The sequence below is a fragment of the Rhyacophila brunnea genome, unplaced genomic scaffold (genome assembly GCF_057557595.1).
Source record: "Rhyacophila brunnea isolate RB1 unplaced genomic scaffold, BYU_Rbru_1.0 scaffold_20, whole genome shotgun sequence".
NCBI lineage: Eukaryota > Metazoa > Arthropoda > Insecta > Trichoptera > Rhyacophilidae > Rhyacophila > Rhyacophila brunnea.
In genome coordinates this window covers 4,118,460-4,140,656 of record NW_028232860.1, presented here as the reverse complement: position 1 = coordinate 4,140,656, position 22,197 = coordinate 4,118,460, and the positions used below count along the sequence as shown (strand labels likewise).

Genomic DNA, 22,197 nt, shown 5'->3' with positions numbered 1-22,197 from the left:
ATTGACGACATATTAACGTTCGGTGAAATTAGGTAGCTGTGAAGAACGAGGAAATGAGAAGAGTGGTTTGAGTTTGAGGTTGTCTTAATCTAGCAATGTATTGAAACAGATTGATGATGATACAATGAATCAAACATGATTGATTGCTTTAGTATAGCAATATCTAGAAGTCGAAAAAAGAAAAGATACCTACCTATCTAAGTACCTAAATCAATCTAAATGCTAAAATTTATTTCTTATGTAATAATATTATGTAGGTAACACAAAGAGATTGAGGTAACATATTATTATCAATAGTGTGTATTTTTTTGTGAACATTTTACGACTTTCATCTCAGATTATTTTTGTAGGGGTAACGGGTAATGAAATATTCCCCAAAAACTTGGCCAAAAACCAATTTGGCCGATATTTTGCCAAAATGGCGTCGTTTGCCCAGAGTGGCACCTCATTGTATTAAAAATGTTTTTTTATGAGTTTATAATATGTTTATAGTTTTTTTTATGATTTATTGAGTTGCAGGTTGCGATACGAAAAAGGTTTATTTTAGTTTTAAATGCCTACCTAATTGTTACTAAATTACCTAGCTGTACGTATTTGGGAACGCCTTAAAAACATATAAAAATAATTATATGACGAATTTTAGTCAAAGAGATTCCAACATTCCAAGTTTACTGAAATTTCTAGTATTAATAATTATTAAGTATACCCTTTAAAATATTTTTTCACGTGCTTTCAATCAATTGTCCGAGTAATGGCAACACTTGAAGTATTACCTCATACAAATTGAGAGTTTAAATAACTGTCAAGATTTTCTGAAGAATACCCATTTATATCATGGTGAAATAAAGAAAAATAAAAGGTTATAATGCAAAATGAGACAGTTTGGTCGCTTTGGACCCTTGGTAGGGTCTATCGACGAGGGCACCTCCAGCGCTCGCTTTATGGTAAGCATGATTATAATTTAATTAAATTGGGTTATTTACGTACGTGCGGTCATAGCCAAATGTCAGTGATCAATCAATTCAATAGTTACTTCATAGTCAATAATAAACAATATAATTGAAGCAATAATGGTTTGTCATACTTTGTTAATAATTCTATCGACATTCTACCACTTATGATGGTAGATAAATACATTTTAAAGCACGTCCTGTCGTTATATTTTTTGATTTTTTTTAAATTGAATTCAAATGGTATTGATTCTAAAATTATAATGTCAACATTAGAAACTATCAATTTCATAATTTAATTTCTGATGTTAATATTTATCCTGTAAAAAAATCATTTTACCTACATAATTGTTTAGCAGTAGGTACAAATATATATTTGACAGCTGATTACAAAGGTCACACTGATAAAAAAATCTAATTTGAGACCAGTATTTTCAAAATTTGTTTACAGTTAATTCCGGGGCTTTATACTAAAACCGCCAATGTCAAATATATTAATTGTTGAATACAGGCGATTGTTTTTCATCAGTAATCTATGTACTGTGTTGATGTTTCGTGCTATAAACATCTAAGCCGGCTCTCACATCTAAACTCCCCTCATCTGCCGCACAGCCATAAATCAAACCTTCCAAGGACGTCGATCCGGCGCTGCATATAAAGACAGCGCAGGTCTACCTAGCGACAGTTGCACATAACCTTTGAAACATATAGATATTTGGATGCGGCGATCGGCGAGCCTTTATAGGAATAACCAATTCGTAGGTGTTCGTATGCATTCTAGCGTCTTCGACTCGCAGCCCAAGAAGCATGCAACTTGTCGATTGCAACATTAGATGTTTTTTCACAGTCGCATTCGACCAATCTGTGGAGCTCCATTTGGCAACGTGTGTTTTGTGAAGAACAAAGACAATTTCAACATCTGAATCGCTTATATCAACATAGGCATTTCTAAATGTTAAATATTGAAAAACAATATTTTGGCACGTTGGTTATGATCCTATTTAACTCATACATAAGTAGCTATTTCTATAATTTGTAGAAGAAAGATTTTAAAATATTTTCTGATACTTAAGTCAAATAGCAAAAATCTGACATAGGCACTTCTAGCATTAAGCCCCATAATTAATTAAGTATGATGTAGTATGTACTTACCTTGAAATTAATTATAATAGATGGGTGATAAAGTGCCCACTTCTGAAGTCGTCTGTCTTGGATATGGCAAATTCAGTGTGCGTTTCGACTAAAAACATCTACCTAATATGTCGAGCATGTGGCTAATATCCATTTCTTGTTTTAAAATATGTAAAGAAACCTCTTCATGAGGCGGCCAAGATCCATGTCGGATTTCATAACCATAAAATTAAAATATGTAAAATAAACATAAAAATATACGAAAATAACGGGTTCAAGTCAGTCTACGGCATGGGTGGCCAACCTTTTCAGCAGCCGGGCCAGATTCTAAAAATGAGATTTCCTTCCGGGCCGTATAACCGATTTTTTTATTATACAAAACAAAAAAGAAATATGTATTAATAAAATAAAACATAAATAAGAATCAAACAATATATTTATTAGATTAGACTTTTTTTTAATAATAAAAAAAACAAAATAATATAAAAATAAGAAATTTTAGTGAGAAGTTTGATTTTGTGTGGCAGAACTAAGTGCATCAATATCAAGTTAGGTTGTTCCTACATGCAAACAGTTTTCCAAATGCACATCAGTGATTCGTGTTCTCACTCGGGATTTGATATGCTTCATCCGAATAAAAAGCTGTTCACACGTGTAAGTGTTTCCAAATAATAGCGAAGTCATGCTTTGAGCATGTTTGTAAAATGCAGGATATTTCTCCTTGTCCAAATATGTTTTGTAAAACTCTTCCAAACCAACCTGATGGAATTTCTCCTTTAACTGTTCATCGCAACATATTTCACAATGTTCCATTTGTAAATTTCCCGGTAATAAATTCACGTCTACGGAGAATGACGTTGCAAATGCAGCAAAAAGCACACGGTGCTTTTTAAAATCTTGAGCCAATATTTAATCCCAATTTGCGAAATTAGCACATCTAGTGGTAGCTTTTGATTTATTATTATTTTTTTTTCTCACTGCTCCACGGGCCACAAGTTGACACCCAGAGGGTCGCGGGTTGGCCACCCATGGTCTACGGGAAGTCAGGCGGGAACCGTGCCAAATTTCATAGCCGATTTTGGTAAAATTCATGAATTCAAGAATGAAAACCTAACCAAACCTAAACAATAATCTAGTATATCGGCTATTTTCAAAAAAAATTTGCCACTGGCTTCCCTTAAACCGACAAGAACTAAATAAAGTAAACATAAGTGTATTGTAAGTAAGTGTAGGTACCTGGTGTAAAATTGTCATTAAACTACACTACTTAGGTGCCTGAAATGAGGTATTAAACATGTTCATAGACAAACCGTTACAGCCGTCACAAGCCGACAGTAAGCGGCTACAAAAACATGGCAATCTGTAGTCAATATCGCACATCAGCCACACTCGGCTACAAGCAGCTGAAGGTGATTTGTTCACGGCCGTTTCACTTCTTCCAATTCCAAGTTTTTTCTATAATATTTGTACCAAGAATCGGTTGACAGTCTCAAAATTGTTATTTCTGATTTGATCTTTGGTCCAATTATTCTAACACATGTAATTTTAGCAAATGATTATATGTCTAAATATGATATTTTTGAAGCAACTTAAATAAGTGTACATAAATTATGATAATATATGCGTTATAAATTAACCATAGTTTCCTACCACCTTTTCTTTTAGGTTTTTGCGGCAAACACGTCAGAAATGCTAACATACCATCAGATTCCCATAAAAACATACAACCCTGAAGACGGCTGGGTGGAGCAAGATCCTATGGAAATATTGAATACAGTGTTGGAGTGTATCGAGGTAAATATCAAATATTCTAACATTTTTGATGAGTTTTGACCCAATACATACATAATAATATATTGTCACTGGCATGTCCACCATAAATGCTGTAAATGCATAGCATCCCATGAAGTATCGATCAAGTAATATGTAATAATATTATGTATGTATTTTGCAATTTGATACTCCGAAGCAAAACAACCCTGACGTAGCTCCACTTATTCGATCATATGTGAAGATCGATGATGACGCTTTAGATGCTGAAATGCTTGTTCCAAGTTATATACTAATCATAAGATATCGGTTTTAGAATTATGGCTTGATTTTATGATTAATTAACGCTCGTGTGCACTTACATCTGTAGCTGACTTTATGTCGATTGTTGGTGGAAAGTTATTATGTATGTTATATATCATTGAAAATATTACTAAATATATAATACTTTACCCATATAATTTAATAACGCTCACATGGCTCAAGCTGGTGTTTCCCAAAAAAGTGAAAATGGTTCCCTGCCTTTTTTCATCGTATTTTCACTGAGCTTATTCCAATGAACATCATATAATATTATGTACTATATTTATCATTAATTTTATACCACAGTTTTGATTTTATTAATTGTTTAAAGATCACAATAGATAATTTGAGGAAATTGGACATCAATCCTGAAGACATCGTAGCAGTTGGAATAGCAAACCAAAGAGAAACAACCATTGCTTGGGACTTTAAAACTGGCCTTCCTCTTTGCAATGCTATCGGTAAGTAACACAGCTAAATAGTTTGACTAAGCTTGAGATGCATAGAATGTCGAAATATCGTTAATATAACATGCACAGACCATACTATAATAATAATGTATAATTTAAGTTAACGGCCAATTTTTATATATCGTCGCTTAAGAAACAACACCGCGGAAGTCAATTAATTAAAATTTTCAGGGGAAACAAAAAACGTCGCAAAAAATTGAAAATTGATACCTTTTAACTTATTTTTTTTTTGTGTTTAGTTAAAAAAATGTTTTTTGTTTCCCCTGAAAATTTTAATTAATTGACTTCCGCGGTGTTGTTTCTTAAGCGACGATATGCCATGCCTATAATCTGCCTATGAAAAAATCTTTTTTGAAAAAAGTAAGACACCCGGCAGGAATCGAACCTGCTTCTCTTGGGTATCGCGCCCTGTCCATTATCACTATGCTACGACTGCCATGCTTAATTGGGACAAATTTTAACCATTGGCATTTTTAATACCTGCTCATTAGTGCTCTCCAAATTGAGTTACGATTTTACAATACGAAATTGAGAAGCATGGCAGTCATAGCATAGTGGTAATGCACAGGGCATGATTGGCTATATTTTCTCATGAGTATTTTCAAAATTATGTATGTTCGATAATTTGGTACATTCTTAAAATCTCGTGAATTATTCGTTGAATAAAAGAAATATTCAATTAAGTAGATCCTATTTTGTTTTTTCTTATGAGAAATTGATTTTAGCCACATGCTTAACACATTAGGTCCATACCCTGGGTCCAAACACACATTCAAAAATTTTGAACCCGGGAAACTCGACATTATAGGTAGACGCGTTACTGATCGCCCATCATGGGTATAATGCAGAAACCATAAAATAACCAAATGGTAATAAATGCCACTAGTAAAATATAATATATGAGGCGTCTAATTACAAAAAGCGACAGGTCCACAATTCGATATTTGTGGCAAACAACGTTTTTATGTTTCAAGCTTCAATTATTTGTTTTAACGTGAGATTATTTTTTCCTTTGTATTCTATGTCGAAATTAGAACCAAATGGCAATTTGTTTCAGCTGATAAACTCTTAAATGTAATAAATATAGGCAAAATAAAATTTGACGTAGCGCTACTTGTACCTCACTTTTTAATTTATTCCGCATAAGGCACATATTTCCGTGGCACTGTCATGAGTTTACCGGATGCTACAGTATGGGAGACGCCATTTCCAATATTGAACATTCCTTTATTGGTTGACTTAAACATGCGCGAAATCAACCAAGCTTTAAATAATATGAAACACGAACTTGGCGATTTTTGTAATAAATCGAGATTAAAATATTTTTTTTCGTAAGGTTTTGTCACGTTTTGTAATTTATAGATCAATACATATTGTGTAAAATTATACAAAAAATACGTGCATATTTTTTTCTCGATTTTGACCAAATGTGGACTTATCGCATTTTGGAATTAGACACCTAATATGTCTGATTTGTTTATGTTATAATATGTATTTCTTTAAATTACAGTATGGATGGATGCGCGGGCATCGTCAGTGGTGGATGAGCTATGGAAGTGCGGTGCGCCAGTTCGACGTGCATTGACGACGGTCTGTGGGCTACCTCTCGCTGCGTGTTTCACCGCACCAAAATTAAAATGGCTGCTGAGTCGGTGTGATGCTGTGAAAGAAGCAGTCACCAAGGAAGCGTGCAAAGTTGGGACAGTCGACTCTTGGCTTATTTGGGTATATACCCATATTATTTTGATGACATTACTAACACACTAAAATAATACAAACTAGCTTCTGATTTCTGAACCAGCTATTGCATCACTAGACCACTGATTTCTGATTTTATAATTAACATCGTGATTATAAAATAATTCATAATTATCTTAATAAAGTGATTTTACACCTCTTATAGTAATCAGGAGTAGAGTGGAGGTTGTATTAATATACTTACTTAGTTTTTTAGTTTTTTTATGCAAGGAATGGATGTTCGTCATTTGCCTAACCCATGAGTTTTTCCTCTGGATCAAACACATTGAAAAACCTGTATGCAAATATGTGAATTTTTGTATACGTCATGCGATGATTCCCTCGTCATCTTCGCCGGCTCTCACATCTAAACTCCCCTCGTCTGCCGCACAGCCATAAATCAAACCTTCTAGGAATGTCGCTCTGTAGGCACTTAGCGACAGTCGCGGGTAACATCTCGAAACGTGGATAAGTTTGGGATGCGGCGAGCCGGTATAGGAATGACCAATTCGTAGGGTATGCAGTATGCATACTGGCGGCTTCGATACGCAGCCCGAGACACATGCGATTTGTTGCTACCAGCACTAGATGTTTTTTTCATACTAAAAATTCGCATTCCATCAATGTGCGGAGCTCCATTTGGCAACCTGTGTTTTGTGAATAATGATAACGTCACATCGACGTATTCGACAGCTTGCAGATGAGACGAGCTTAGATGTGAAAGTGGGCCGACTCTATTGGGCAGACCATGTCTCAAGGATGAAGACACCCAACCACCAAAGAGCCTTCTCTTCAAGAAAGTAAAAGGAGGGTCGGCAGATGTAGACTGCGGTAGTTGGACTATGTAAAAAGAAACACAGCATCCCTGAGGCTTAAGCAATGTAGGGAGTTTGTAACAGAAAGAGAGGAGTGGAGATGTTTGCTGGATGCAGCCAAAACCCAAATTGGGTGGTTCTTATAATTCTATAACTTTGGATAAACCAGTTCCATATGGAATGTCAGTATTCTTCCCGACACAACTCTGCCTCTCAATCAATAGACATTCCATCCCTTCACTCCCACGATTCCCCCCTAATTGTCCGGAGCCGAAGGCGATTTGTTACTACCCATAGATTGGTGTTACAAAATATTTTGTTTTTTGTTTGTAGAATCTGACAGGTGGCAGCAAGGGCGGTCTCCACATGACGGATGTGACCAATGCCTCCAGGACGATGCTTATGAACATCGTGACACTCCAGTGGGATGCCAAGCTCTGCCAATTCTTCCGAATCCCACCCAACATTTTGCCCACGATCAAGACCAGCTCTGAGATCTATGGATACATCGTCACCGGATCTCTCATGGGAATTCCAATTTCGGGGGTAGGTGGGTTTGCTTTTTATATATTTCATTCCACCATGGAGCGGATGATAAAATGTTAGCGTTCTGATTCATGGGCTGCGAGCGCGATACCCACGATTGGGTTCATTTCTTATACTATTTTTATTTATTGATTACCTCGATACTTCAATTAATATCGAAAACTAACCGACATAATGACATAAAATACGGTTGACAAACCTTTTTCTATAAGTGTACTTATCAAATTTTATATAAAAATCTTGAAAGAAAAAATCGCATCAGATAAATGAAATAAAAAAACCATATTCCTTATATTCTCTAAACTTACACACTTGCGCATCTATTCTATACACAAGGCGGCTATCGAGGGTAGTTTATCATATTTATGTACGTATTATAATTATAGAATAAATGCGTTGATACACAAAACATTTAAGACACAGTTTATAAGAGAATTCTTCATATTATTATGTTTCAGTCAAACAGTTACGAAAGCGATGTTTTACTTTCGATTTAAAATAATTCATCAACGAAAATAATTGTTCGCAGTCATATATTTATCTAAAGATGGTCAAAATTGAGCAATAAGGTGCTAATTTTTTTATCGATTTAAACATATCGGATTCCATGCATATCCAACATATTCCGATCACATTCTGCAATAATATTATTTTTTTTATTCAGACATATTGCCAAGAAGGGTATGTTGATTTTAGATAAATGAAGTATATAAAACAACTAAACTTTTATTTAAGTACAAAAATTTTGAACTTTGGCTTCATGTCACAAATAACATCCGATTCACCTTCCCTATCATAAAGGTAATTAACAAGAGAATGACATCAGTGAACAAATACTATTTCGGTTTATTAAGGCAATTTGGACGTATTTCTGCAAACAAGATCCAACCCACACGTAGGTACCTATAGCACTCTGAAAAAGTCAATATTTGAGAGACAATTGATTTAAAAAATATTATGTGTGATTATTTAATTTAAACATGTGATGGGATACTACACAAATATTATGTGGATTATAATCACACATCATTTTAAATCAATCTACAGACAAATAATGAATTTTCTCAGAATTACACATATGTGGGTTGGATCTTGTTTGCAGAAATACGTTCATTTAAGTCCCATCTACTATCTTGCTGAACTAAAAGCACGCTTTCCCACTTGACACTTTTAAAGTCTGCGGTAATACCCAGAAGAATGGAGAGGATCTCACATGTATGTCGCTGGTAGAATCTTCTTCAGTATTATTTTTGATTGGGGGTGTGTGTGACATCACGGGGTATAATTATATAAAACACATCTCATTTTTTTGATTTAACAGCCCTGCGCAGGCAAGATTTATTTACACTGTATTATACAGACATCGACGGACATTACATCATAGATTACATTGTAGATTAGAACAGAGAAGACACGTCATTATTACTGACCATTGCCGCAACACTTTTTATTTATTCGAAGCAAACACTGAGGCGGGTTAATATATTTAGGCATATCGCCGGGATCAACACCGAGACACTTTATCGGGCACGTGATTCGTTTGAGGGTGGTTACATGAATTATTATTAACACGATAATGGGAAAAGAGATTCACTGATTTACAACGTCGAGAAAAGTGCGGTATTTTCGCGTTGAGGAACACCGCCCGGCTATGCCGAGCACGTGGCCCATGGCACGCGGTACTTTTTGCTTTCGCCGCACAATCTGCACTGTCACCTTTTTCTGCCACGAACCTATGGGTGGTGAGACAGCGGGGAGGGGCAAAGGGATGAAACAAATTACGGTAAATTTTTGTTTGTCTCCCGGCAAGTTACCATTTCCTAGTAGCTGGACTCAGGTACTTGCCCTTTTCGCCGCTGTCGAAATGCGCCGTGATGATGTTATTTCGTAAACCAGGGGAGGTGAACCCTAATTCAGGGGCGTTTGATTAGGTTGTGGATTTGTGATTTGAAACTGCGGACCAGGGGTTTTTTCGTCTGGTGACAGTGGTCACTACGCCTCAAAATCCCAGACATTAACTTTGCTGAATCTATAAAAAAAGTAATGTCAACCAATCAAATAGAGGCAGGAAAAAATATGCTGGCCAGATGGAGCCTTCGATTACTGTCATATAAACATATGGAAGTAGCTAGGACCCACCCCAGATTAACGCGATCCTAGTGATGACTTTAATTTAAGATAATATGTCTGGTGTACAGTAAAAGAAACTGATAAACGAAAATATTTGTTTACAGTGCTTAGGGGACCAACAAGCTGCATTGGTCGGTCAAATGTGTTTAGACTATGGACAAGCAAAATGCACATATGGAACTGGGGGATTTCTTTTATATAACACAGGTAATTTACAATCTTTAATTTTTGTATAACAATAATCACAGACATTGTAGAATAACAATCACACATGTTAAACAACAAACACAGACTGTGTAAAACAAGAAATATATATATATATATATGTATATTTACTGTAGTACAACAATTACAAATGTTGCAGAATAATCACATATGTTGCAGAACAATAACCACATTTATTTTGGAACAACAATCACATACTTTGTAGAATACCTTGTGGTATTTAAATTATGTTATTATTTTTTTATATACTATGTATTGATGTATTATGTTATAATAACAGGAACATCAATTGTCAGATCACAGAATGGTTTGATTACAACAGTGGCTTACAAAATGGGAGCTGACTCACCCACAATATATGCATTGGAAGGATCAATGGCTGTAACAGGTGTGTAAATAATTTTAGAATACAATGTATGCACTTCCCACTTTACTTAGGTATAAAAAATGCATTTCAATTGTTGAAATAAATCAAACACACATTGAAAAATGACATCTATTTTTTGTTGGACGCAGGATCAAACCTGCGACTAACGGCTTCAAAGATGGGATCTCTACAAACTAGGCCAATGTAAATACTTATAAGTTTGTCAAATGAATGAAACATACATATTGTCACAAAGCATTGACATTGAATATTCATTAAAAAACATAATATTAAGAGTGGATCCATTTAGATTATGTATTACATACCTAGCTTGCAAGTAATATTTTATTTTATTGTGGTTAATATAATGTCTTCATCAAGAATAATTGACAGTTACCACTGTCAAAATATAAACACAAACGTGAAATCGATTTAATATTTTCAGGAGCTGCTGTGCAATGGATGCAAGACGGACTGGAAATATCAGGCAATCCTGATGAAGATTTCAATTCTGACGATGACAGCAGCCGATCGGGCAAAAATCTAGACAGGCCGAGGAAGGAGTTAATGAGGAAATTGGGCTCGGGGTTGGAAGACGAGGATTCCGACAGGGAAGGCGGAGAAGTCTACTTTGTACCTGCATTCACGGGACTGTACTCACCGTACTGGTCAAAAGACGCAAGAAGGTGCATTTTTATATTTCGTTTTTCAGATTAATTAGATTATAGGTGACAATGAATCCTTGTACATATAATAATAAATATTAAAACCATATATCATAGGTACTGCAAATGTGCTTTGTCTTCTGCCTTCCCGACTCTTTTTGTATGTTATGGTATTAATCCCCATTTACACATGCATGGATTTACTGCTGACAGTACATTTTATCCAAGCAATATCAAAGATAGAGACGAATCTGTCGAAAAAATAGCGAACTACACCGCACAGAAAATTTTGACGTTTACCAATTTTCAAACAACAAAAAAGCGAACTACACCGCACAGAGAATTTTGACGTTTACCAATTTTCAAACAATGAAATAGCACCATACAAACACAACAATGTGTCTCGCTTACGCTTGAAGAATGAGATTGGTGAGACAGTCGGCACTTTTACGTGTAAACAGTTATTATCGTGGAAGTTTAATTTACACACGATTGGTGCCAGTAAATCCATGCATGTGTACAGGCGCTATTAAATTCATTCAATTCAAATTTATAAATACATTCAAATCAGCCTTATGGATGGGTCGATTGTTTGGGTCCCATTTCAATCGCAATAAGGTCTGGTAGTGTTGAGGGTTCAGAAGATATTTTTACTTGACTATCCGTGATCTGACTGACTTTCTCTTAAGTATGCTTACATACTGTAGTAGTAAAAGTTAGATTTCGGGAGCATCAGTTCTCTCAAGGTACAGAACTAACCTTCTATTAGTAATGCCAATTGGAAGGGCATTAACCGTATTCAATCAAATCACTTTAGATATTGATATATTTCACTTATGTGAGGTGAGTTTAGATAGACATTGTTGTATTTTATTAAGACTGAGTCTATTTAGGTCACTCGGTATATTTTCTTGTATCAAGTCTTATAGGGTTTCCATGGAAATAAGCCGAACCGAATGGTTTATGACGGTCTCACCTTACGCCGAAACCGTTTATTGCCGTAATAAAACTTGTCGAGTGTTCACCCACTTATCTTCGGATTTGTATATACGGGCGCCGCCGTGTTCCATTATGCTCCATTCAAATAACGGTGTTTGTACATGCGCGTCTATTTGAAACAAGTATTCCTTATATTAAAACAGAAAAATATTTTTTCTCCATGGTCAGTTTTTGATGTCTATTGGCACTTAACTGTCAAATAAATGACAATTTCTCACATTTTGCCGCTAGATATCCCTAGTGGTCCATATATTTTGAACTCGCTATTACATTTACTTTCATATTATTTCTTTTATTTTTCGATTATTACTACATTATGGCCGGATAATCCGAATGCCGAATAAACGTTATTGAATAAATAATCATTACAATATAAACAAATGAAAGTAAATGGTTATCGTGATAGTATACCTACCTACCATATAATTATTATGCATAAATCGATTCCAGCATAATCATGTGAATTGAGTTGTTCAAAATATTATATTACTTGTATTTATTTGATTTCATGAATCTGCGTCTGATGTGTATTTACTAACGAGACTCTTAAATTTGAAAGCGTCGCCGCTTTTACGAAATTTGCGGCATTGTAGATTAGCTTTATCTACGAAAGCAAAGTTTACTACCTATAAATAAAGCATTCATGATTGAATAAAATGAAGTACCAATTATAGAATCAATTGTAAAATAGATAGTACCATTAGACAATAATCAAAATAATACACTGAATCATAATGAAATACGGAAGAAAACAAGTACCTATGACAATTATCAACAAACGCGGGCTGTCAGTTGCGATCTGACAAAAATGGACTCTGCCGAATTTAGCAATCGGTTCGCTAAACTTATGGTAGAGGGGCATTAGGTGTTCGGGTTCGGCGAGATGCTTATGTACTAAATTTGGATGAACGCAATTATACGGGCGTATTATATATCTGGCGTAAAATCGCATTCGAAAATTTTGGATGAACACCCTATTAATGACTGTACATATTTTTTATTAGACTGTACATTGATCCAATGAACATGACTATGACGTGTATCCAATGGGCTTGTCATTGATTTAATTTCTTTCTGCAGTATGATATGCGGCATTTCCATGAATACTGGTCGATCACAGATGCTACGGGGCGCATTGAGGGCATCAGGATTACAAACTCGAGCGATATTGCAAAGTCTAGCGGAAGATTGCGGGAGACCCATCAACAGGCTGCTGGCGGATGGATCAGCCTCAGCCAATAATCACCTGATGCAAGCCCTGGCGGATGTCTGTGGTATTCCAATAGGTATGTTTTTTACTAAGCAAATCAGGCACCCATTATCTTTTTTATCCACAAAAAATGCATATTGGCATGATTCCTTTGACCAGACAAAGAATGTCTCAAGGAAGGAAGACACCAAAACTCTCTGGAAAATACCTAAAAAACTGACATTGAATTGGATAGAGACTTTTTTTTCATGAAAATTTAGATTTACGGCGAATTTCAAAATATCCGTGTTCTTATTAACAAGGTTTTACTGTATCAGTATAAAAATAATAACTGCAGATGTCTTGGCAAATAAATATCCTGTTCTTTTACTTACATATCTCACTATGACCCCTGCTTTTGTTCTTTACCCTACATACAGAGCGCTATAATATTTTGGTTGTAGAATAATAGCATGGTATCTTAAATTATTTTGCGCATTACTTTACACGTTATTCCATTTTATATTTTGGCAGTGCGACCAGTGATGGCGGAAAGTTCTGCTCTCGGAGCAGCCATGGCCGCCGGATCGGCTGCCGGGATCAACGTCTGGCCGAAGACTTCTCCGCCTCTACCCTCCGATACCTTCTTCCCTATCACCAGTGAGGATGGTAGGTCACTATCCTATGTACAAATCTGATATTGTAATGACAGTCTAATGCATATTGTATTTTTTTGATTAAATGATAAATTTTATACTCCAGATTTCTCATTTACTGAAAGCCATTCACTTCAGAAGATAATACGATATTACACTCGCGTTTGAACTGACAATAATGACTGCATGATAACATGATATAAATTATTTTTGTCTATGACTGAACTAAGTAACTTAAATAACAATCACGAGATACAATTATTTTTTATTTTTAAAAACAATTTATAATTATATCTGATTGAACCCAATAGACATTATTTTTTTAAATTGTCATAATTATTTATTATTTGCTTAAAGCGGCAGTCATCGACAATAAACATATCCATATGGAGTTTAGGCTGTTCGCCTATCGCTTATAAACTCAATACAAATTTCCAGACATGTCTGACATCACGTAAGTGGCGGGCCATATAAAATAGACCTGGGATTATTTCTCCATTAATTCGCTAGTTTAAACGATATTCTAAATTCTGACGATAGATGACTCAATTTTTTACACATTTTGTTATTTATTTCAATTTAATTGAATACTTGAAGATCTATAATATTTTTCGTAGAAGGTAGGCTTTAAATAATCGCCTAGTATGCAGCCTTCGCCACTGATAAACCCGACCCACTGGTGGGATACTTCAAATACTATAAAATTAAATAATCACATCATTTTAAATCAATCTTGACTCAAATATTGAATTTTATTATTTTTATTTTCAATTTAATTATTAGTATAGATTTCAATTACCATATGGGTCATTATTTTTTCAGAGTGTGAAATGATGTATGTACGATGGAAAATGGCCATCGAAAGAAGCATAGGCTGGGCCGCTGAAGAGCTACCATCTTTCGAACACCAAGATGACAACGGTATGTTACATACATTACAATATTCATCCTTCTTCTGTTGTAAAGAAATATTTTATAAGTAATACTGAAAAATCAAATAGATATACCAGGGGTGTTTTAATTTATTTTCGACTATTCATTGTGTCAAGATTTAAAATTCCTCGCATAGCAAATGAAGGAAAAATCAAAAATTATTATACATCGACAATTATTCAGACAAATAATAGCTAATGGCTTAACAAACATGTCAATTTTGTTTGACAGTTTGTAGTGATATCCTCTTAAGGCTTAATTACATTGGCAGACGCACAGTCCCAACCCGATCCAACGATCCACGCCGATCGTCGTGGCTAACGCATCTACACTATTTGCAATAACATGCAACGATTCAATCGCGTTGGTCCTTGTTTTTGATTGGTTTAAAATAAACATAGTGTTGCTATTATTAAAAATATAGTTATATATTCGTTAGATTGCAACACTGGACAGTATTCCCGTTCAATTTTACATCAAAACTGAACTGTCAAACCTAGTGGGCGGTGTTCGGATATCTTCGTACGTTCTCGGCAATCTTCGCTTGGATCGGGACGACGGAAAATAGAATTTATCCCACTTTACTCACGATCCTTGAAAACCATAGAGAATAGATTTTGACAGTCGTGGCAGATGATCGGGCCAGGCGCAATCTGCCAATGTAATTTGAGCTTTAGAAACCACTCCTACGAAATAATATATTAAATACTAGCTGAAGTACCCGGCTTCGCACAGGGTCGCTTCGTAGTTATATTTATCTTAGATATTTAAAAAATAATAAGAGGTAATTATTTTTTTAATATTAAAATATCTGTGTAATACAATATATCAATATGAAAATAATTCTAATAGGAGTAAAGGTCAAACAAAAGAACACTAAATTAAAATCGAATCCAAAATATGCAAACGTTATTAATGTTATTAATATGCAGTAACAAACCAAAATTGGATGGAACAAACTTTGTATTTTATATAATACTAATTTAGAAACCTTCGCAGGTGTGCGCACAACTTACAAAAATTTCATCGCAATCAGATGAATGGTATAAGAACGCATATGAATAGAAGAAGATAGAATAGATGAAAAAGAAGAAGAAATGGTTGTCTCAATTTAGAAACCTTTGCGGGCGTGAGCACAACACTTGATCAAAATTTCATTGCAATCGGATGAATGGTATAGGAACACATACGAATAGAAGAAGAAGAAGACGATTGTACTAATTCAGAAACCTTCGCGGGTGTTGGCACAATTACTGAAGAAAGTTTTATTGCAATCGGATGAATGGAATAGGAACTCATACAATTAATAGAAGAAGAAGATGGTCGTACTAATTCAGAAACCTTTACGGGTGTTACCACAACAACTGATGAAGGTTTCATCGCAATCGGATGGATGATATAGGAACCATACGAATAAAAGAAGATATAATGAAGAAGAAGAAGAAGATGGTTGTACAAATTCAGAAACCTTCGCGGGTGTTGGCACAACCACTGATGAAAGTTTCATCGCAATCGGATGAATGATATAGGGACCATACGAATAAAAGAAGATATAATGAAGAAGAAGAAGAAGATGGTTGTACTAATTCAGAAACCTTTACGGGTGTTACCACAATAACTTATGAAGGTTTCATAGCAATCGGATGAATGATATAGGAACCATACGAATAAAAGAAGATATAATGAAGAAGAAGAAGAAGATGGTTGTACAAATTCAGAAACCTTTGCGGGTGTTGGCACAACCACTGACGAAAGTTTCATCGCAATCGGATGAATGATATAGGGACCATACGAATAAAAGAAGATAGAATGAAGAAAAAGAAGAAGATGGTTGTACTAATTCAGAAACCTTTACGGGTGTTACCACAACAACTGATGAAAATTTCATCGCAATTGAATGAATGGTATAGGAACAATACGAATAAAAGAAGATAGAATGAAGAAGAAGAAGAAGATGATGATTTTTCTAATTCAGAAACCTTCATGGGTGTGCATACAACCACTTACCAAAATTTCATCGTAATCGGATGAATGGTATAGGAACCATATGAATAAAAGAAAATAGAATGAAGAAGAAGAAGATGATGATTTTTCTAATTCAGAAACCTTCATGGGTGTGCATACAACCACTTACCAAAATTTCATCGTAATCGGATGAATGGTATAGGAACCATATGAATAAAAGAAAATAGAATGAAGAAGAAGAAGAAGATGATGATTTTTCTAATTCAGAAACCTTCATGGGTGTGCATACAACCACTTACCAAAATTTCATCTCAATCGGATGAATGGTATAGGAACGCATACGGGACAGACACACAGACAGACAGACATACAGACATTCATTTTTATATATTAGTATAGCCTATACTCTTCGCGAAAGTGCAAGCAATAAGTTGACAAAGTTTTATCGCAATCGGATGAACGGTATGGCAGTGCATTCAAAACGAACAAACAAACAAACAAACCCACAAACAAATATTATTTTTTATATATTAGATAAGAATAGATGGCATACCAGATAATTAGATAATTACAAATTTGAATTGAAATATGTTGGTATAACAAATAAAATCCCGTTACACTTCCAAATTATGAATAAATAAATTGAATACGTGTATTAATTAAGGCGCTAAGTACCAAAAACAAAAAAACTAACATTTTTATAGAAAAGTGTTCTACATACTAACGCCAATAACTTCAACTATGGTCTAAGTACCCCAAGCAAGTCAAAAAAATACAGCAAAATATTTAAACCTGTCGACGTTGTAAGTCCGTTGGCCTGTTTTATTTATAATGGTGTAAATAGCACTACAGTGGTCAACCTCTTTTCTTCTTTTCTTTCGACCATGTCCGATCCTAATAGGATCATATGGGCCTCCACAGAGTGGAGGTTTGTATTGACAGATTTTTGTTTTTACGAGAAATGGATGTCAGCCACTTGCTCAACCTATTAGGTCCATACTCTGACTCATACACAAATTGAAAAACAATATGTTTACTTGCCAGACCCAGGATTCGAACCTGGGACCCTCGACTCTATAGGCTGGCATTTAAGCCACTCGGCCAGGGGGGTGGGTTCAACCTCATTCAATATAAAATGGCTGATGATGGTGTGTTGACACTTGCAAGTTCTTAATACCTAAAATTATAGAAGCTGCCGTGATTGCTTCACACTGTAAAACCACATTTTTCAAAAGGTCTGCTTCATGAAATTTTACTGCAATGACTCAGTATTTTGTAACTACAGGCAATACTACTTTTTGGTACTTAGAGCCTTAATTAATACACGTATTCAATTGACATCCCTCAGGTATACCAACTTAAATAGTCCATCGTTTGAATTTGAAATTATGCTTATCGCAGTATAAAAAATACTGAATGATATGCCCAATATTAGCGTGTAACACCTCTTAGCAGACAAGTTATACTGTGTCAAGATGGTAAATCTAATAACTTGGGTGAAAAACGGTTTATTTATTTTATAGATAAAAATAGACAGTGTACAGTTTACAATATTTTTTTCTATACATTAATGAATATTAATAAAATCAAGCGACTCGCCTCAGTAAGGAACATGTTCAGAGTGCATTCATTTGCTACACGTTGGCCCGAATCCAATGGATTTGAGTCCTGATTTTTTCTAGTAGGTATATACAGTAGACTCCCGAGTATCCGTTCTAATTGTGGGGAGAGGTAGCACGGATAATCCGAACTATGGTTTTTTTCTTTTGAAAATACTACATATTATACATTTGTAAAGCAGACAATTATTTTAACACCCATGTTTAATACTCATTATTTATTAAGAAAATCTGTGATTTTGGTTTGTTTGCAGGAATCTTTCTAATATCAGTTCGAATTTTCCTAAGAGCTATTATATCCTAATGGATTTAAGTTTTGTACTATTCCATTTCAGAATGGAATGGAATGAAATAATTACAAGATAAAAAGAACTTTTTATATACCACGTTTTTAAATTTTCTGTTGAATCATATAAACTTGACAATTCTATGTATTAATAAATACTTTTTTTGTACTTGATAGAAATACTGAATAAATATTATAGAATACTGAAATGTCATTTTGACATTTCATATTGATTTCCGATTGACGTATATATTAATAATTTAGTTGTTAGGACCCCCTTACCAACCAAACAATAGTGAGTAGTAAATATTACTTATATCGAATTTTTTCCGAAAGATACAAAACAGAATTAACTGAAAATGAATTCAATTCTGCTTAAAAATGGCTAAAAGTATTAAATGAATGCATTGTTGTCGTATTCTGATATATTCTAAAAGTTTCAAATGCCTAGCTAGTCGGAAAGATAGTTGAAAATCTTCAATCGTCCAATACAAATCTTGGACAAACAAGAAAAAATATGTACTGGACACACAAGAAAAAATTAGTAGGTACTGGACAAACAAGAATACGAGCTAATAAAAACGTGGTAAAAAATGGAATAGTACAAAACTTAAATCCATTAAAATTTAAATTCAAATTCCATCAAGTACCTTCGGTTGATAGTATTAATAGCTATTATATCGTTGCATACACCATATCATGCACGGATAATCCGCAAATCGGATAATTCGCGCACGGATAATTGGCAGTTAACTGTATTACAATTATGTAGTGTTTTCAAATTATGTAGGTATGTTGAATAAAGAATGTCATGTTCATTCTCAAATATTTTGAATTGTCCGTTGCATAAAAAATCTCAAAAAATTATTTGATATATAATTTTTTTTGTCTTATAGTAAATACATGATTTTTCTTCTTCTTTTTTTTCAGATATCATAGAGAGAAGAGTAGTTTCTTCTATAGCACCGGGCTTGTTCTTCGTTTCCAGTTGCATCGTATTCCTATTAGCTAGTAGATTGACGAAAGACGTAATTATGTGAAAATGAATACATACTATCGACTGAGGCTGCTTGATGGCAATTAATTTCATATTTAAAATATCTGAAACTGGTAAATTTCCATTATTTTTCACAACCTTGTTTTCACCTTTTGATGGCTTCAAGGTTTATGCAGATATGTGTACAATAGAGAATAAATTAAGCCAATTTTACTGTTATTATATTTACAAAATGATCATAAAGCAGCATTAAGACCAAGCGAGCGAATGCTCGTTCTTCCCCCACTCTAGCAAAATTGTCTTGACGTAAACGCTTTTTGTCAAGCGAGCAAACATTCTTTTTAGATTCTACGGAGATTCGCTGCATGCTCTAAGAATGCTCATTCATTTGATCTAAACGCATGCTAGAGCGAGAGCACAGTTGCGTTGAGTATTCGTTGGTGTTCGGTCGCGTTCGCTGGTGGAGCGGTTTCATCAAAGTGTTCTTTGCTCGCTGTCGAACATACCTATACGATTACTAAATATTACATCACTTTTGCGTATTGTTACATGTTCCACGGGAATAAAAATTGACCAGCCAAAAACACGACTAAGTCATGCACTCGCGAACAAACAAATGTGATAGTTTTAACCAAGATTGAGAGCCAGAGCATTCGCTCGCAGTGTTCTATTTTCTAGCTCTTTTAGTTTAAACATGTTTTGTGAATTTCGTTCACTGGGCGTTTACACCAGGCGAGCAGTAACAGAATGCTCTAGCTCTCGCTCTTTGTTCTTGTTTGTTTGGTCTAAACGCACCTTAACACTTAAATTGTTGTTTGATGTGCTTTATGGGCAATGACAGAGGTTTTACTCCTTAAGTTATACCACAGCACACGCAGTATCCGCCGCAAACATCCGTTCTTCAAGTTTAGTATTCGGTTACTCTGAAATTTCTTTAATGATTCTAACCAATCTTAAATCTACGCTTTGATACATTGTCATGCGGTGGATGTTTTCCCTTTGGCCAGTGGTCGGCAAACTCATTAGTCAACAGAGCCAAATATCAATATCAGTACAACGATTGAGATTTCTTTTGAGAGCTTAAATTATACATTATATAGGTACACTGTTTATTGGCTTAATAAACTTTAGTTAAAGTTTTAAGTCTTAATCAAACCATAGGTACACTGAATAAAACTTGATAGCATACGACGTAATAATGATCTTATTTATTGATAAAAATTTAATTGTTAGTAAGGTATCCATAAAATTAAATCACGAAAATGACTGGCAAACATCCAATATAAATAATTTACTAACAAGAAAAATTGCTATATTAGCATTATTTAAAGATTGTATGCAGTAATTAAAAACAGAAATTGATTTTTCTTGACTCTTCTTAAGTTTCTCAAATAATGCATTCTTCCTTGCATCACCGACAGTAAATTTGAAAGCGCCAATTTTCCCCGACAAATAATACAGGTCAGAAGGCCATTAAAGTTTTGAATAAACGCGAAAGACTCGGTCCATTCAACTTTAAATTCGCGGTTTTCGTTTTCCGTTTTTCTTTACTTCTTCTTTGTAGCCATGTCAAATAGAGCAGAGGGCATTTGTGGCAGAGCCGCACTCAAGGAGCCAAAGAGCCTCATGTGGCTCGCGAGCCGCGGTTTGCCGACCACTGCCCTAGGCGATAACAAAATGTCAACACATCATACTGCTTGTCCTTTATTGAGGACGTTATGTGGGACGGGAAAAGAAGGTAGCTGTATCTAGTTTGATTCTAAGATTTCAGATAGTATGTGAAGTGAACAATACGCTTACCTGTCCCACTAATTGATTTTTTAAGGTGTCATAAAAATATCTGGGTTACAATTAAAATTTATTCAATCTTGTGGTTTTTTATCGAACTTTTAAGAGATATCACGCAAACAGTTTTATGATGGTTTTGTTAATATATAAACATTTTTTGCTAGCTTGAAGATGCCAAAAGGAGAGACCCGGGCAATGTAATTCAATAGATAAAAAATTAAAAATTTCGGATAGTTTAAAAATAGTATGTATGTAATAGTTTATTTTGATAGGTATTTTTTTGTATGTATAATAATTAACATTTATATTGTAGGTACCAAAAGTGTTTGAATTGATTAATATCCAACGCATATCTAGATTTAGCATCGATACGTTACCATATTTGTAAACATTTACTACCACAATTAATAACTTACTGGGTGTAAGCTCTAGTTTTTTTTTTGTTACTAGGAAAACCGATTCTATGCGGTAATTAGCCAAAAATTTGACACAAATTGTACCATGATTTATGAAATTCATTGTACCTATTATTAGAGAAAAATTCCGAAAATTATCTTATTAGAATTCTTTTGATATAACCAATATAATGAAACGTGACAATTTCTATGTTTAAACAAAATTAATAGGTATCTATTAGCCGGCTCTCACATCAAAAC

General features: G+C 34.6%; 1 protein-coding gene across 3 annotated transcripts; it reads left to right on the top strand.

Annotated features, from left to right (window-relative positions):
• The first annotated feature begins 756 nt into the window (after positions 1-756).
• Positions 757-22,032, top strand: LOC147071103 (glycerol kinase 3-like). Of its 3 annotated transcripts, none has more exons than XR_015070854.1 (12): positions 757-944; positions 3,747-3,875; positions 4,486-4,615; positions 6,135-6,349; positions 7,510-7,722; positions 9,957-10,059; positions 10,358-10,465; positions 10,890-11,130; positions 13,189-13,394; positions 13,832-13,970; positions 14,776-14,874; positions 19,687-22,032. XR_015070854.1 is itself a non-coding variant. In XM_085948679.1 (12 exons), the coding sequence occupies exons 1-12, from the start codon at positions 873-875 to the stop codon at positions 19,794-19,796; spliced, it is 1,761 nt and encodes a 586-aa protein (XP_085804805.1). In that variant the 5' UTR covers positions 767-872; the 3' UTR covers positions 19,797-21,752. The 3 variants fall into 3 exon arrangements, 2 of the variants coding, with proteins under 2 accessions (XP_085804805.1, XP_085804806.1); XM_085948679.1 differs by having other exon boundaries at positions 767-944; positions 13,832-13,966; positions 19,687-21,752; XM_085948680.1 differs by lacking the exon at positions 19,687-22,032 and adding an exon at positions 15,886-16,066 and having other exon boundaries at positions 777-944; positions 13,832-13,966.
• Positions 22,033-22,197: the final 165 nt, after the last annotated feature.

Bases quoted from the DNA above. Each gene is read 5' to 3' on its own strand.
- LOC147071103 (XM_085948679.1), top strand. From the start codon at position 873: ATGAGACAGTTTGGTCGCTTTGGACCCTTGGTAGGGTCTATCGACGAG. The intron at 7,723-9,956 runs GTAGGTGGGTTT...ATTTGTTTACAG, and splicing joins TGGGAATTCCAATTTCGGGG to TGCTTAGGGGACCAACAAGC. The intron at 10,060-10,357 runs GTAATTTACAAT...TTATAATAACAG, and splicing joins ATTTCTTTTATATAACACAG to GAACATCAATTGTCAGATCA.